Source organism: Sinohyriopsis cumingii, chromosome 18, assembly GCF_028554795.1.
Source record: "Sinohyriopsis cumingii isolate HCF-2022 chromosome 18, ASM2855479v2, whole genome shotgun sequence".
Taxonomy (NCBI): Eukaryota; Metazoa; Mollusca; class Bivalvia; order Unionida; family Unionidae; genus Sinohyriopsis; species Sinohyriopsis cumingii.
Window position 1 is genome coordinate 87,526,689 of NC_142978.1, and position 19,163 is coordinate 87,545,851.

Sequence of the window (19,163 nt, forward strand, 5' to 3'; positions counted from 1 at the left end):
ATAAATCCAATCTTGTAAATCAGGTTATTGAGGTCATATGTGGTTGATTATATTATGAAGGTCAAATTTAGCAATTGTTGTAGATCTGATTATTGTAGTGAGATTTAACTGCTTTTTTGTAAGTTGTATTATTGTGGTTAGATATAGCCTTGGTTGTTAATGAGATTGTTCAGGTCAGATTTAGCGAAATGTTAATTTGCTTGTAACTGTAAGTGATACAAGAATACATTGTTGCATGGTGCATAAACAAGATAGCATATGCTATGGAACTTTTAAAAGGTCAAAGATCAAGATCACTGACTGAAAGAAGAAAAATATGAAATTTCAGCTTACGACCATATATCTTCACCACAGTTTGTGGATGGGTTAGAAAGAAGACAAATGATTATGTGGCTGAAAAGTGAAAGGTCACGATCAGTATGGAAGAGGCCAGTTGATTTTGGGTGAGATGGTCAGATGTCACAGACATGATGAGTCTAATAAGAAAATAATGACATCTGCACTGTAAATTTAGTTTAAAACTGCATATCTTGACCAAAGGTTCCACTGGCCAGTAATCTACAGAGTGAACCATGCCAGTACTGTTGCCTACACAGAAAACTATTACACACTGGGTATGCATAATAATGTGTTATTGCAAAGAACTCTTGTTTCTATTGTCACAATTTTCCTTTTTTGCAGGCAACCTTAACCCTGCTGAAAAATCTTGGCTGGGAGAGAGTGGTACTTGTTAGTGCCATGACAGACTACGGGATGGACTCCAGCACTGAATTTATTCGCATGGCTCAGAAAATGGGTATCTGTGTTGTAAATGAGATCTCCGTTCCTCGGCAAGGCAGTGCTTCTTCTTATATCGCTCAGTTGAAAGGAATCGGGAGCTATGGTGTGGCAGCTGCAATATATTTTGGTGAAGAGAACATCATGAATAATATTTTTAATGCCCTCAGTAATGTGACAGGGTCAGAGAACATCCAGTGGGTTCTTATCTCTTACCGTACAAATAGCAGACCCACCCAAATTTATGCTCGTGGAACCATAGTTGTGGAGCCTAAGTTTACATATGTGACTGATTTTTATGACTACTTTGTGAACAATTTAAGTGAAACTAATCCTCCCCCTGAGAACCCATGGCTTCAGGAATGGTACATGACAACCTTTGGGTAAGAAATATTCTTGAGTTAAGTAGAACTTCATTGAGATGTGAGTGTCGTGTGAGTTTTTGATGTTTCAGGAAGGAAATTTATATGTGGCAGTTTTATATTTTATAACTCCCAACTGTGGTAGTGAGATGGATCAAGAGTTCGGTTATTGCATTTATATGTGTCAGGGGATAAACAAAATGCTGGTCAAACATGTGGTAATAACTGCAGACCATGTTATGTACTGAATCAAAGTATGGAGACAATGATCAAACATTTGATGATAAGGTAAAATTGTTACAATAGCTTGAAGAACTTGCATCTGTACAACATAACTGGGGGGAAAATGTTGCAGTAGTTTGAAGCCTTGCATTTGTACAACATAATGTCTGTGGGGTGAGACAAATTTATGAGGTAAAATTATCTGCAGGCAAAACCAATGTGTATGTTGATCTGCCTTATTTCTTCATTTATATGGTAGTAAAAAATTGATATTGTACTTAAATCATGACCACATAGATTGATTTAACCCTGACATGACCAGGTACATATGGTGACTAATTTGCAGAATACAATGCATGATCAATAATGATGTCAAGGTAATATATATGTTTTCAACACTAGGTGTCGTCTCCCTGGTGTAAACTATGCACCCTACAATCAGTATGCCTACTGTACACCAAAGACCAATGATGAAAAGAAAGCTGCATTAAACCAGAATTATCCATTTGTTGATTCCACTATCATGGCTGTATATGCGTATGCGAGAGCACTCCAACAAGCCCAGATGATGGAATGTGGCATTGGTGGAGGATTCTGCCTCTCTCTACAAGAGATGACACCAAAACGATTCCATGAAAATTATCTGAGCAAAGTAGACTTTACGGTAAGAATATTCACATGCAAGGAGATCTAAGTAAGTAATAATGATGAATGAAATTGAGAATTTATAAAATTTAGAATTCACTCAACATCATATTTCAAAGAAAGTAAATTATACAATGGTAATACACAGGTTTCCCACACTACCGGGAAAAAGTCGGGAGAAATAATAATTTGTTTCCCGACCGTGAGAAGTCCTTGAATTTGCAAATATTTATGAAAATTTGGAAAAACCTGGTAATTTTCCACTACCACTTGATGCCCGAAACAATCACATAATTGAGTCATAACTAAACTGATTATGAATTAAATTTATCGAGTTCTAACCAGAATGTTCGGAGGGTTCAGTATGGATCATTTGGATGCATGCAATAAACATATGCTGAATCAGTCCCAATGCTCAGAATTAGATGCGTTTAGTAGACTTTTATTTTCAGGGTCTGCTCAATATCAATTTTGTTACGTAGAAGGTATGAGAACCAGTCTAGCATCACAAGAGGACAACATGGTCGTGGCAAAGCGTAGCCTCTTACTGGATGGCTGAGCAGACTTAAACGTTGTTAGATTGAGTGATACATGCATGAAACCAATATGAAAATTACTTCTTTTCTCAGAAATTACGAATATTAAAATCATTGTCTTTAATCTGCTGAAAGACAAGATAAAATTACGGCATTGATGATTTGTTACCTGGTACTCATGATTTGCATTGCTAGTCGCATGAGTACACAAATCTAACAACCCACATTTTCAAATGTTGTAGAGGAAAAAGAAAAGAAAAAATTAAATGAAAGTCATATGCTGGTTGTAATAAAAATACAAAAACAAAAGAACACAAAATTTTCAATATTTATATATTCATAGAACAACTTCTGGAGTTTTATTGTATCATGTGACTACCACATTGACGTCTGCTCATGCTTGATAAATCAGACTGGCCAGATTGCTGGTTTTTACAAAAAGTATCTGAATTCATTTAATATAATTGAATTTCTGTACAACAACATGTTGATATCATGTGACAATTGGATTTCCAGTGTATTCGTTTGAGATTTGTTTGAGATTTGTGAAGTCATGTGACTGTTAATGCAAATGGCGAGTACAGGGTCAGGTTTCATTTATGCAGAGTTAAGTCTAGTCTGTCAGTGGATTAAAGACATAACGTTTATAAAACTTGCCATTTCCGAGAAAATAAATAATTTTCCTATTGATTTCATGCAGGTTTGAGTCAGTATAACATAAGTTTAAATTTACTAGGCCCACTGGTAAGCAACTACCATATGTTGCTACGCACGGTGATGGCAAAAGCCAAATTTTTTATATGCAATTGCAATGTCCCCACACCCCAGTCTAAATGCCCCAGTATGAAAAATGGTGTCGGAATATTTGTAGGAAATCCAGAATAGAAAATGGACTGCTATTCGTTTTAAGCCAAATTTGTAGTCCAAATTGTTGAATCTCAGAGCTGAAATGAGAAGTTGTCATCCCTTGTATTATATATTAAAAAAAGGATATGAGCCCCCATATCAATACAGGTTCGGGGACTGGTTTAACAAAGTACAAGAAGACAAGTTGATTTTACAGAAAATTCAGTCCTTGTTTATACAACAGTATATAATTTTGAAGGTCTTTTGTCAAAATTTAAATCAGCCTGTTTGAAAATGTTTTTTATGTGATGGATTTTATCCAGGTTGTTTGAAAAATCTTGTTTGGGATTTTATTGGCACAGATAAATTAGTTACAAGACAAGATTGTAATTATTTGTTTATTGTTTTTTTATACTGTAATAGGATATGTTTACTTTGTATAAGGTGCATATATATGTATGTATATATATATATATATATATATATATATATATATATATATATATATATATATATATATATATATATATATTGCTATAGAATTAAAGTTTTGAAAGGAAGAAAAAAACTAATTTATGTTCATTCTGTTGTTCTCAGCTGGCAAAAAAATACAGAAATACAGGTCAGCAAAATAATGTCAGAATTTTTATTCTGTACATTGAAATGACTTTACATGCCAGTTTATAGGAAAATAATCAAACTTGTTTCGTGTGATATATGTTGTGGTTTTATACATGATCATCTTTTCTGACTTAGATATTTAGGAGAATCTCGATAGAGAAATGTCTTTGGGTTAGGAAATGCATGTTTTACAGTCTAAAATGTTCTTTAATTCCATTCAGTATTGGTCATATGTAAACCTTGAAATAATTAATTTCATCCTGGAAAACCCCTGGAAATTTCCTGGAAATTTATCTTTAGAAAAGAGTGGGAACCATGATTATTATATGCTCATTTTGTCCCCCGTTAACTTTACATTGTCAGACTCATTCAGTATTACCCAATACTGAACTCGTGCGACAATACACATAACTCGCGATCCCGCTTATAACGCGGTGTCCGTCTTGGCTCCCGATTTTTTCCAGAGAAAATGTATTTAAAATATCTTTAAAATATGCTGAACATGAAAAAATTACGATAAGAATTGATAAATTAAACCTTGATACATTGCTTGTGTTATCATCGAAAATGGTGATTAATGCCCGTAAAAATATAATCCATATTTTGAAATTTGCAAGTTCTAGAGAAGAATTAATTTCAGAGATCTCGAAAACGCTTAATTACGCATATTTGGATGCCAATTTTTGATCTGGGACGCAGAAAATCATTGATGCGGGAGTCCTCCGTACGCATGTAATAGGTGCACGGGAAAATTCAAAGATTTGCCGGTCCTGTTTCAGCCACCTGCTTTGTGGGGAAAATGTGTTGATCAGTTTACTGTGCTGATATTTACAATGACAGAATTCAGTGGCTGAAAGACTCTTTGATGTACTGTTGCTATTTTATAAGAGTACATTAAAAAAAGAAAAAAACATGATGTAACAGCTAGGTGGCTAGTTCAAAGGCTTTGACTTGGCGGCCGAGTGAGAAAATGTACTGATATTTAGTGAGTGAATTCAGAGGCAGAAAGACCCAGTTTTAAAATCCTAGCGAGACCTCTGTTTAAAGATATCATATATTATGTAAAGTTTTTATGATAAATAGTTGTCATTATACTGTAAATAAACAGTCTGGTGAAATAGCGATCAATGAAAACTTCTGGTAAATGTTAACAGGTGGCAACAGAGAATGAAATAAACACCAGTTAAATGTCTTCCTGTGTGAAAGTCACGTTCTAATCCTTTAATTCTGTTTCAGTGTAAACATTATAATCACAACATATTCTGTTCATTGAAAACATGAAAAGAGTCAATCGACCGTCACATCGAAACCCGTGAGTACTTCGATGAGAACCTAATTACATGTACATGCCGGCTTTGATTTGATCAACAACTTGGGGAAGTGTTTGTTGCATTAAAAAAAAAAAATCGATTACAAGAGACCTCGGGTGCTGGATTAAGGGTCTTGGAGCTGCCTTTGACATAAAGCAGAACAGTAACAGAGACAACGACGATGATAGTGACTTCGAATGTTTCAGTGAAACTGATGTCATTAATGCCGAGGCTGTTTGGGAGAAATTCGTACAGACTCATAGTCCTGAGATGGGCGTTTCTCTTGATGATATGGAGGAGTGGATTTGTGCTGACAATGATTGCCCCACAGCCGAATACATGTCAGATGAAATTATGATTATTTATATAGCGAACAAATTTGCAGCAGAAGACGATTCTAACTGGAGTAACACAAGTGTTGAAAGTGATGCAGACGCAGATGTTGCACCCCCACCCCTCTGCACAGGAAGCAATCAGATATTTTGATATTGCCATAAGGTGGCTGGAGACCCAAAATGTTGACTACGTAAAGCTCATGCAGTTGAGAAATCTGAGGGATTTTGCTCGGCGGCAGAGAAACCAAGGAGTAACACACACAAAAGAAAATTAACTGATTTTTTTCAAAAAGTGAATTGATATTTGTCAAGTGTGGTACAAACGGCAAGTATTAACTTGTTCTAATTTATGTTGTTTTAAATTTGTAGACCAATTAAATATGTTAGTACTGATTAACCCTTGGTTTATTTTTGTTTTCCATTTTACTTGTATCGCATTCAGATCTATCTATCTATCTATCTATCTATCGTTCGATTTACACTGTTTCTCGAAAAGAGTCGATCTTTTGTATATAAAAAAACGTCTAATTTGGCTCAAACAAGAAAACTAGAATGTATCCAATTCAACATAAAAATTAGTGACGTAGTACACAATGTGTGAAGTGGTACACATGTTCAGTGAACGGAAACCACGTGGAATAATGTTTTCGATGATCGCCTCAATATACTGTAATTTATCCTGAAATTAATGTTGTCCTATGAGAAAATAATAAAGTACACCGTTATGAAGAGATATTTATTAACAGTTAATCTCAGAACGATTATAAAGTGTATTCAACAGTATAATCTGCCCACCCCCACCCCCTTTATTTTTCCGTTATGTCGTCAATCACTTTATTGGTTTTGGGCTTATTTTATAGGTCCCTCGATAACTCGCGCCTCACTTATAGTGCGGTCGATGTTTCTGGACCCCGATGTGTGTGAGTTATCGAGGGAGTGGTGTATAGCATTCATGTGCATAAAGGAACTACTTTCTATTGTAAACAAACAATGGACGCAGACGCCAGCATTTTTGATTTGTACACAAATCATGTACACTCATGTAAGAGGCTCTTTATGTTGTGGTTGTTTAAATTTGTTTCTGAATAAACTAAAACATGTTTTGTGGACTGCAAGAAAAACCAGCTGTTTTGGCACGTTCAGCGTTGATACAATTTTTTTTATACAAAGGGTTTCACCCAGTAGTGCACCTACAAATCCATAGTACCCTGTTGCAGAACATGTCTAGAGTTACGAAATAAACTTGGAAGCTATTATTTCCTTCTAACTATCATTGGCGCATCCTTGAAAACCCTCCATGAGACTATTTCTTTTGATTTATGGAGATTGATTCATATATGACAAACTCTGTCATCTTCGTTGTGTACATTTGAGTTACTACACTGCTTTAATTTTGTAAGGATCTCCAGCAAAATGACATATTTGATTATCCAAAACCTTGTTTATGTACTATATTAATGATAAGATCCTTGTTTAGTCAATGTATAGCTGTAGCCATCTTATTTCCTGTTGCTGAGTTATACATATGTTTTGAGAGCTTCCCATAGGTGTATATTGGAATATTAAGAAATCTTGTAAATCTTTGATAGAAACAACTTTGCAATTATTCTTTATAAAACTACATTCAATTATATTATCTTTATTATATTCTCTTTCACATACACCTATGTGAATAATGCAAATACATTTCCAGCTTAATATACAAAACCTATTGCCCTATAGCAGCTATACTTTGTGCAGATAGTGTCGCAACTGATGAACTTACAACCAATGATTTATTTCATTGATTATTTAAACATTTAATCTTATAGGAAATACAAGGTTAGATTGTATTGGAAAGGAGCAAGTTAAATGTACTGTGTCATTCCAACCAGCTGTAAGAGTGTCAGTGCAGCCTAACATTCAAACCATCTGTAAGAGTGCCTGTGCATGCTGTCATTCCAACCAGCTATATGAGTGCTAATGCATACTGTCATTCCAACCAGCTGTAAGAGTGCCAATGCATACTGTCATTCCAACCAGCTGTAAAAATGTCCGTGCATTATACTGTCATTCCAGCCCGTGCATCATAACATTTTAACCAGCTGTAAGAGTGCCATTGCATGCTGTCATTCCAACCAGCTGTAAGAGTGCCAATGCATACTGTCATTCCAACCAGCTGTAAGAGTGCCAATGCATACTGTCATTCCAACCAGCTGTAAAAATGTCCGTGCATTATACTGTCATTCCAGCCCGTGCATCATAACATTTTAACCAGCTGTAAGAGTGCCAATGCATGCTGTCATTCCAACCAGCTGTAAGAGTACTAATGCATACTGTCATTCCAACCGCTTTGTAAGAGTGCCAGTGGATACTGTCTTTCCAACCAGCTGTAAAAATGTCCATGCATACAGTCATTCCAGCCAGTTGTAAGTGTCAGTGCATCCTAACATTTCAGCCAGCTGTAAGAGTGCCAATGCATACTGTCATTCCATCCAGCTGTAAGAGTGTGAATGCAGGGGGAGGGTACTGCTTACCCTTTCAGGGCATTTTAAGCACCAGTCAGGGGAGAATACTGCTTACATATTGTGGCATTTTAAGCATAAATGAAGGAAGAGTACTGCTTGACTCCAGGTGCATTTCAAGTTTGGTAAAGTCTCTGCTGCGAGCAGCCTCTTCAAAAGAGAAGGCGTTTTTGTTCACTTTAATGTTTCATTTAGAATTACATTTGTAATGAAAATGGAAAATAGTGGTAAATGATGTTCTGTTACTGTTCAAAATTCACATCTTGAATGTATACCGTATGCAATATAATAAACCTCCAGAAATTTAAAACAAGGCAGTCCCTATGGATGTCAGAAAGATGACAGGATGCTGCCTTGGAAGGGCATGGTGTGGTGTCCACCTAAAGTTGCTTGGGGCAAAACTGATTATGAGATTCAAATAGTTAAACAATTTTATGCCAATTATTTCAGAGTCTTTTATAAGGATTTTTATGTAGCTGAAGTAATAGAAATGTTATACAAGACATTAAAACAAGGTTGGTGATGTGTAGTAGACATTGAAACAAGACTGGTGAAGTATAATGTAATGTTATACAAGACTTTGAAATAAGACTGATGATATGTAATAGAAATGTCATACAAGACATTAAACACAATAATGATGATGTGTAATAAAAATGTTATATAAGATATTAGAAAAAGATTGGTAATGTGTAATAGAAATGTTATACAAGACATTAAACACAATACTTATGTGTAATAGAAACATTATACAAGTTATTGAAAAAATACTGATGATTCGTAATATAAATGTTATACAAGACATTAAAACAAGACTTGATTTGTAATATAAATGTTATACAAGACATTAAAACAAGACTTGATTTGTAATATAAATGTTATACAAGACGTTAAAACAAGACTTGATGTGGAATATAAATGCTATACAAGCCATTAAAAACCAAAACTAATGATGTGGAATAGAAATATTACACACAACATTAAAAACAAGACTGATGATGTGTAATATAAATGTTATACAAGACATTAAAAATAAATGCTGATGTTGTGTAATATATCATACCAGACATTAAAAACAAGACTGATGATGTGTAATAGAAATGTATTACAAGACATTAAAACAAAACTGATAATTTGTAATAGAAATGTTATGCAAGATATTAAAAATGAGACTAATGTGTGTAATAGAAATGTTATATAGACATTAAAAACAAGGCTGATAATTTGTAATATAAATTTTATATAAGACATTCAAACAAGACATGATTTTCAGTAGAAATGTTATATATATCATCAAAATAAGACTGATAATATATGATAGAAATGGTATACAAGGCATTAAAATAATACTGCTGATGTGTAATGAAAATGCCATATAAGACATTAAAAATGAGTTTTGTGTAATAGAAATGTTATGCAAGACATTGTAAACAATGCTGATGATGTATGATAGAAATGTTAAAAAAAGACATTGAATCATGGCAAACGATGTGAAATAGAAATGTTATATCATAAATTGAAAACAAGACCGATGATGTTTGATAGAAATGCTGTGAAAGACATTGAACCAAGACCAGTCATGTGTAATAGAAATTTTATATCATAAATTAAAAACAATGCTGATGATGTATAATAGAAATGTTAAAAAAAGACATTGAATCATGGCAGATAATGTGTAATAGAAATGTTATATCATAAATTGAAAACAAGACTGATGATGTATAATAGAAATGTTATCAAAGACACAGAACCAAGACCAATCATGTGTAATAGAAATTTTATATCAATTAAAAACAAGACTGATGATGTGTAATAGGAATGTTTTACAAGACATTAGAAACAAGACTGATAATGTGTAATAGAAATGTTATATAAGACATTAAAAATAAGATTAATGATGTATAATAAAAATGTTATACAATACATGTACCATTGCAGAAGTATATTTAATGATGTATATATTGTTTCATCTGTGAATGGAGGGACGTACGTCATGTTTCTGTTGAGGTGGCAGTAATGTTACCATTTATTTTGTGATTGTTAAAGTTTTTGTAAGGTTTGTTTCATTAGTTGAAATTTTGCTGTAATATGACTCTGTGCCTTAAGTTTGTACCATGATATTGTACTGTCTCCCTTTCTCACCAACTTAAGTTTGTACCATGGTATTGTACGGTCTCCCTTTCTCACCTGCCTTAAATTTGTACCCTGATATTGTAGTCTTTTTCTCACCCTCTTAAGCAGCAAGCTACACTTTTATGATGTCATTCACTGATAATATGCATTATATTAAACCTCCAGACACTACATTCCACAAAATATTAATATGGTAGTATTTCAAGAAATAATCCTTTAAGCAGTACTATATTATTTCATTTGTTTTTGTGTTTTTTTTTCTTCAGTATGATAACACCATGGTCCAAAGTCTTGCAAACATAAGGGTGAAGTTTGATGGAAATGGAGACCTTCTGACCTCTGACTTCTTTATTTGGAACTACAACAACTTGATGGGGTCTTTCCAGTTTGTCCAGGTGGGTACAGATTTCAAAGCATTCCTATTTCCAGCTATCTGGCCCAATCTTGCAGTCAACAGTATTAAAGAGTTCTTACAAGACTAGGCCAGCTTGGTACTTCTGATATGAGCTTGATGGAAACATTGTTGCTGCATGTTCTACTTGAGTACAGCTGTCATACATGTAAAAGAAACCCCATGAAACATGGGCTTTAACTTTGTTATGCTCATGTAAAATGTTTGCATCTAGTTGTATAAGTGACAGCTAATAAAAGCAGTTTTGGGATATGTGTAAAATTTGCAAGTAATGGTTTGAGGTCGGGTATCATGCTCATTTTCACAATAAAATTGATGTGGTGCTCAGTTGTTGGCATGATGAACTTGCAATTGAAAGGTCATAGGTTCGAATCTGGCCAAATCAGATGGCTCATTAGCTGTGTTGTGTCTGTAGGCAAGGCACTTTGCCTCCATTGGCTCAATGCTTTGAAGCCTTTTATGTGTTATGTGCCATAAAATATCAAACGGATGAATCCATTTGTCAAAATGTCCCTGACTTCATCTCACTGTGATAAAGGCATGTATAAAAAATATTTCATTGCTTGTTACAGCAGTCCAGTGCTATAATATGGACTATGTCATGGTTTAGTCAGCTTTACACTAAGGTACATGTGTCTGTGAATGTATGAATTGAAATTTATACAAAATAATCAGGGCAAAATCCAGCCAGTTTCCTTTGTTACTCCCCCCTTTGAGCCATTTTCTATCATGCAGTTTATTTTCCCTTTCTTCTCTATACTGCTTATTCGATCATTTATTTTATTCAGTGCATGTGTGCCTGCATGAATTTGAATGGAAAAGTTTTTCAGTCATGCATGTTTCTGTACACAGTGCACTTTGTGATGTATCTATACTCTGTTGCTCATCTGCATAATAATCAATAATACCTTTCTTCAAATACATTATATACTCGCTTATAAGTTGATAGTTTTTACTGAAAATTTCATTCATGCAGATTAGGGTCATCTAATAAGTCCAGGATACAAAAATATTTGATAAATCTAGGGTGATGTCAGAGACTCAATTCAAGTATATTCTTTTAATGTTTTCTTGCCACTATTCCCATTTAGAAGTGCCTGGTATGCACTGTGTATATCCATTTCATGCCACTGTCCCCTTTCAGAAATGCCTGGTATGCACTGTGTATATCCATTTCATGCCACTATTCCATTCAGAAAGGCCTGGTATGCACTGTGTATATCCATTTCATGCCACTATTCCCTTTCAGAAATGCCTGGTTACTGCACCATGTATATCCATTTCATGCCACTATTCCCATTCAGAAATGCCTGGTATGCACTGTGTATATCCATTTCATGCCACCATTCCCTTTCAGAAATGCCTGGTATACACTGTGTATATCCATTTCATGCCACTATTTCCATTCAGAAATGTCTGGTATGCACTGTGTATGTCCATTTCATGCCAGTATTCCCTTTCAGAAATGCCTGGTATATAAAGTGTATATCCATTTCATGCTACTATACCCATTTAAAAATGCCTCATATGCACTGTGTTTATCCATTTCATGGAGTACACATTAAATTTCTACATTTGTTTGGACCTTAATAATGTGAATATAATAATCTATATATAATTTAATATTACAGGTAAATTAAATACCACTGCAAAGTAAAGTGTCTGTCATTGTTTACTGTGGTATTTACTAGTAAGTATATTGCATTCTTGGGCATGGCTGAACAATCTGTATTTATATTAATATTTGTGTTTTGCTGTATAAACATCAATGTGTTTGATGCAATGATGGCTTTGATTTAATTTGTATTTTCATTTTTTTGTAAGATAGATGTTTTATTCTCAAGTGATATTTCCCAAATTTTAGTGCATATGGGCTAATAAGCTTTTGGTTTGTAAAGGCAGCACTGTTGTCCTTTTGAACCATTGTCCACTGGATCAAGATAGACCAGTTTTGGGATAAATGAGGTCCCATCTCTGCACATGGGAGAACCTCACCTGGCTTAAGGTGGGTATTGTCTTGTAGATTCAGCCTCTGGGATTAAATCTGGGTGAATGCAAGCATGGCAGGTTGGGGTGTCCTTGTTTCAGAAAGTCAGCATGGTGTGTCACCTTTGAATTGTTGATTACACATAAACCTCCTTAGATGAAGACCATAGTGATGGGCAGTGAGCAACAGCCCAAATTACTTGGGTCATTAACAAGGCAACTGACCATTCTATTGTAAATATGCTGGCTGTCGGTGCAAATCTCAACCATATTCCATATGATGCATATTTGCATCTCACATTACTTAAGCTGCATCATGCCCTGGCATTACAGTTGATACCATTTGGCTTGCCATTTTACCCATTGGAGGCAGAATTGAAGAAGTTCAGAGGTAGGCAGCTCAGGAACTGCATCTTCAACTCACTGCCCAGGTTAGGAGATAGTATTGGGGGAAAGTGGACCAGGCCAAGAAACTAAATTTCTCCTCTTCTATGCCTTCTAACTCTCAGTGCTGACCTACCAACCTTGCTGCCCACAGACAGCCTTCATGTGGGTGCCATACTCCTGCAATTCCAGTCTCACTGGATCAACCTATTTCATCAAAATGAATGGGGGGTCCTAGTCATTTCAGAGTAGCTTTGGATGTCATTTATCCAATCCCCTCCTATTTTCTTCCTTTCTCTTTCTAACTGATGTACTGTCAGATCAGGAGTAGGATGATATTCTGCAATAGGAGATACGGTTGCTTAGCAACAAAAGGGTGATGGAGATTGTGAGAAAACCAGTCTTCAGAGCTTTATTAAAAGCTTTTGCTTACACAAAAGGCCAACAGCAAGTTCAGGCCAATATCTAGTTTGAATTGCCATAACAAATACATTCTTCCACTGAACTTCAGGATGGAGATGGTGTGATCAGTATGACCCTCCATCACAAGGGACAAGTGTGACATCAGTTTGAATCTGACTGATGTACATTATCATGTCCCTATCCAACCAGTGTCACAAAAAAATTCTTCATTTTACTTACCACAACAGGGTTTACCAGTTGCAACTTCATCCGTTTGGTCTAAACACAGGGTTCCAGTGCCCTCCTGTTTTTTACAGACGCATTGGAATCCAACTGGAATTTAAATTCAATGAAAATATCCCAGAAATCTTGACTATTTATCATAAAATGTCCTGGAAACTTTGACAAATTATCATAAAATATCATGGAAGCCTTGACTATTTATCAAAAAATATCCTGGAAACCTTGACTATTTATCATAAAATATCCTGGAATTTGATAAAAATCTGTTAGGAAAAAGACAGTAGCAATGTTTGAGTTGGGTAACTAAAAGATTTTTGCACACATGCCTCCAATGCAGTATTGCATCTTTAATCAAAGTATCAGACTTTAAAAATGACTCCTGAAATTAGTCATTTTCTCCTTCAAAGTACAGCAGTATACTTGGATGACATGCTCCAGAAACATTTGGTAAATTCCATTCTTCATAAGGGCAGTAACAATCTTCTATCCTTCTTGAATCATCTAAGTTTTCTTATGAACTGGGAAAAGCTTGACCTTTATCCAAGAAGTTGTTAAGTCTATCTTGGTATCAAGATTATCACCAATCTGGTACAGCTTCCTCATGTCCAAGTATGGATCGTAGAACTCGGCAGGTCCATTTCCAATAGATCATGGATTTCAGTGAGTTCTTGCAACTCTTTAGATTATTCATTGTGGCAGCAGACTTGAGTCCTCTTTTAATGCACCCCTTTAAGATGACCTTGCTGGCTCATTGACCCTATTTTCCAGTCCACTCAATCAAAAGGTCAGGATCACAAATAAGGTATGATCATCCCAGTGTCGGTGGCATAATTACAGTCAGCTTACAACAGGAATCTCTCTGGAAAAGTCCCAGTTGGAAGTGACAGTATGTGCAGATGCCAATATGTATTATTAGGAAGTCCATCTGTTACGTTCAGCAGCACATGGGTGCCCAGAGAACTGCCTTTTAACAGTGACCTTTCTAAACGATGGTGGCTGTAATTGCCTTTCAGTTCTGGAAGGCACTGACCGTCTAGGAAAACCATCCTGATAATGTCAGACAACTCTGATCAATGCAAATGGATCAGTTCCCCAAGAACAGATGGAGATTCTAGTTGTTTCAGAAGGACTATGGATTTCGGATTTCATGTATCCAACCCACAACCCCCCTTTCATCTTCCCTTTCCATGATAGACTTTTCTCTCTTATCTGAAGAATGTGAGAATCAGAATAATTGATTGCTACTTTTCAAACTGGAGAGCATTCAGAAGTCAAACCCTACAGGATTTTCCTCCAGGCAGTTTCTGGTAACCAAGGCCAGTGGGAATCTTGCACCAGTCATATATCTCAGCCTGCTCAGCAAGTACATAGCCACATTGAGGTTCAAAATAGCAATAGTTATTTCAGACACACTTTCTGTAAAAAGGGACAAACTTGCAATCAGTTTAGACTTAACTGATGAATACTTTAACATCCCTATGCACACATTCTCATGCAAGTTTTTTCGGTTTGGTCTCAAAGGATTCATTTACCAATTTTATGCTTTCCCATTCAGTATCAATATCAGCCATGGGCTTTACCAAATCATTAACTATGATCTGTCTCTCATCTATTCCGCCTCATCAGCAGCAACAATGATATATCTTGATGACATCCTTCAAAAATACATAGCAATTTTATCTATGATCAAGGGCAGAAACTATCTTCTTCCCCATTTGAATCAGTTAGGGTTTATGTTCAATTGGGACAAGTTGGACCTCGCTAACTCTGAGCATTTTGTCCATTATGGGTATGGGATTTTTTACAGATCTCAGCCTTACTTGCCTCCATGGATTATTGAGCTTGCAGAGTTTATTTCCAGTGTGGACTGCTTAGTGCGGTGGTGGATTTGATTCTCTGAATCTGACTTTTCATGCATTCTTTGCAAATGGCCCTGCTAGCCCAGTGGGACCCCATTTGGGGTTAATACAGTAAGTCATTCATGTGATACCCCATTTGGGGTTAATACAGTCAATCATTCATGATCTCAAACAAAGTAGTGTTTTTGCAACAGCAGATCAGGACACAGTGGTAAATCCACCCATCTATATTTCATTGGATTTGTGTACTTTGGGGCTGCTTGATGTTAGATTTTTTGTAATGAAGTGGAATCACAAACTGACCACCTTCATCTCACCAGTCCTGGACCCAGAGGCATGGGCCATGGATGTACTCTAGGTCAGTTTGGAGAGGTTTACCTACACCTACCACCGCCACCCACAGCCATGGTATCAAAAATCATTCAAGTTTTGAGGGGCCAGACATGCAAAGTAATTCTGTTAGCCTCTCTTTGGTGGGACAAGTCCTAGGTGACTCATCTGCTTGATCTGGTGATAGACAGCCCTTGGGAAAATTCTTCTGAGACCCTTCCTTCTCAAAACAACCATCATTGCAGGTGTTTCATCTATGCCCAGACAGGCTACTCCTTCTCTACAAGAAGAAAAAGCTAACCATCACTATGATCAAAGGTTACTGCTCCATAATCTCAAACATTCAGGCATCATGGTAGAATAGATATAGATCACAATAAGTATTTATGAGACCTATTAGCCAGTTTTCAATTTAAATGGCCAAAATCACTTACCCTGTTTCCCAAGTCAGCTTTGTAATGGGTGCTGACATCATCATCATCCATCCTATAACCCAAGAGGTCATTGGGTCACCACAGATGGCTTCACAACCAGTTCTCTCCATCTTTTCCTGTTCTCTACTGTCCTTTGGAAATTTGCAAACCCAATGCCTGTCCACTCTTTAATTTGTCTTCCCACCTCTTTTTCTGTATGCCTCTTCTTCTGCACCTCTCATTGTGCCTTGCAAGATCGATTTTGCCAGTCCAGATGATCTTGAGACACGACTGTACCACTTCATTTTGCGTCATGGATGCTGATATGGCTCAATTCAAATCTACTGGAGCCCCTAACCAACAGTTCCTTGTTGTTGCTATCATATAAAACATATTTCTTGATAGCTATAGCTTCAGCATGCTGTATAAGCATGTACATAAATTATAGCCTAGATCAGATGGTTTTATGATCCTTATGATGCAGCTAGGCTTTATAGCTAAGAATAGGTTGCCATCAGTGGGCAGTTGAAGAGACGTTTCATCCAACCCCTCTTCTTCATAGAACAACCTGGGGAGAATGTGACACAGGATCTGGTCCATGCGTTGAAAGACTTCATAAAGTGCTTAGAAAATTGATGTGGGGCCGAGCAATGTCTCTTTCTTCTGGTCAGGTCAGTGAAAGAGGGGTATATACCCCGCTAATATGCTTGGATCAAGTATATCTCATGAAGATTTTAGCTCATGAAATCTGAGTTATCTCTGCAGGCCTTGTATGAATGTGGAATCCAAACCATAATACATGTAGATGCATCTGGCTGGCATTCATAGTCAACCTTCTCTGTCTTCTGTCTGGGTAATCAGACTGCATTAGAAGCAAGATCAAAATCTGGTAGATCTGGTGGCCCAGAACATTTTGCTGGATTGTCCCAGTGATTTTACTCAGTAATAAAATACATTTTGGTTCCTTTTCTTCTACTGGTTAACTGTGAGTTGTGCTCCCTGATATTAGTGTAAATAAAATTTTTATATGCTCTTTCCAATTGCACCAGAATTTTAAATAAGCATGTTAGTTTTTAATGCTTTATCTGACTCAAAGATATGCTATTTTTGTCCTGCCTACCTTGGAGCCAGCTTGACATGGAGGTCACTTTGGTCTGCCCACCTTGCAAGCTTGACTGTTACGACTTTATGGTCACAAACTTAAGGAACAGAAAAGTAGCAAAACCAACAAGTTTTGTAAAACTTAACAAACAGTTTAATTATTAAAGTGATAATGGGTAATGTGATAGGAACTTACAGTATAATGAAGTGAATCCAAATTAGTCCTTAAGGTCTATGAAAGTCTTAAACGAATGAAAAGTCCCTTATCATTTCAATACCAGAAATGTACTGGTCCTTCAAGAATAGTGATGTTGTCAAGATGGCATTGTCCAGAATTCTTTCAAATAATTTATAACATTTCCAGAATAATATTATTGTCCAAATGATAAGCACTTTATATTCCCAATGAACAGACCAAACAAACATTTTTCCTTTTGAAACGTCTAAATACAACATAAAATTGTAAAATATGTCTGCAGACTTAAAGCAGGAACACAAAAAGTGTGAATAACTCCAGAAATTGGAATGAAACTGAATGCTTTATTTTCTCCTTATATACACTGACTTCACATTGCAATAGGCATCCACATGACAGGAGACACTATTGATTTTGATGAGCTAAGCATATTCATGTAACCTCGCGCAACCAATGGAAAACCACAGAATTATTCTTGAAACTTCTGTATCCCATCAGTCGCTGAGAAAACATGCCATAGGCATCATTTTAAGTCTTATTATTATGATTATTAATACTAATTGTCAGCATGTACATTAACCTCTTTTTATAGATCCTACTCAACGTGCATTATTAACAGAGCCAGGTCAAGTACAATTTATAACAAACAATATTCTATACAGTTTACAACCATGAATAAAAATTATGAAAATGAAATAAAACTTATGTACCAGGAGTTACAAAAAGTATAGATATTTTACATCAACATAGAGATCACTTTGCCATGCCCACCTTGGCACAAGCTTGACATAACAGTCATTTTGTCATGCCCAACTTGGTACAAGCTGGACAGAGGTTACTTTTGTCCTGCCCACCTTGGTGTAAGCTTGAATAGAGGTAACTTTGTCCTGCCCATTGATTATGCTTGACGTTGGGGTCACTTTGTCCTGCCCAACTTGGTTTATGCTTGACATTGAGGTCACTTTGTCCAGCCCACATTGGTTTATGCTTGACATTGAGGTCACTTTGTCCAGCCCACATTGGTTTATGCTTGACATTGAGGTCACTTTGTCCTGCCCCTTGGTTTATGCTTGACGTTGAGGTCACTTTGTCCAGCCCACCTTGGTAAATGCTTGATGTTGAGGTCACTTTGTCCAGCCCACATTGGTTTATGCTTGACATTGAGGTCACTTTGTCCTGCCCCTTGGTTTATGCTTGACATTGAGGTCACTTTGTCCAGCCCACCTTGGTAAATGCTTGATGTTGAGGTCACTTTGTCCAGCCCACCTTGGTTTATGCTTGATATTGAGGTCACTTTGTCCAGCCCACCTTGGTAAATGCTTGATGTTGAGGTCACTTTGTCCAAGCCACCTTGGTTTATGCTTGACATTGAGGTAACTTTGTCCTGTCCCTTGGTTTATGCTTGACATTGAGGTCACTTTGTCCAGCCCACCTTGGTAAATGTTTGATGTTGAGGTCACTCTGTCCAGCCCACCTTGGTTTATGCTTGACATTGAGGTCACTTTGTCCAGCCCACATTGGTGCAAGTTCAACATAGAGGTCACTT

The 19,163-nt window shown here is 36.3% G+C and overlaps 1 protein-coding gene across 2 annotated transcripts in view; it reads left to right on the plus strand.

The window, feature by feature from the left end:
• Nucleotides 1-19,163, plus strand: part of LOC149777237 (uncharacterized) — a 105,298-nt gene that overhangs the window by 21,266 nt on the left and 64,869 nt on the right. For both annotated transcript variants that reach the window (XM_089941978.1, XM_089941977.1), the window contains exons 6-8: nucleotides 682-1,160; nucleotides 1,764-2,025; nucleotides 10,558-10,686. In XM_089941978.1, coding sequence (XP_089798104.1) covers nucleotides 682-1,160; nucleotides 1,764-2,025; nucleotides 10,558-10,686 — 870 coding nt within the window. The remainder of the gene's footprint in view (nucleotides 1-681; nucleotides 1,161-1,763; nucleotides 2,026-10,557; nucleotides 10,687-19,163) is intronic.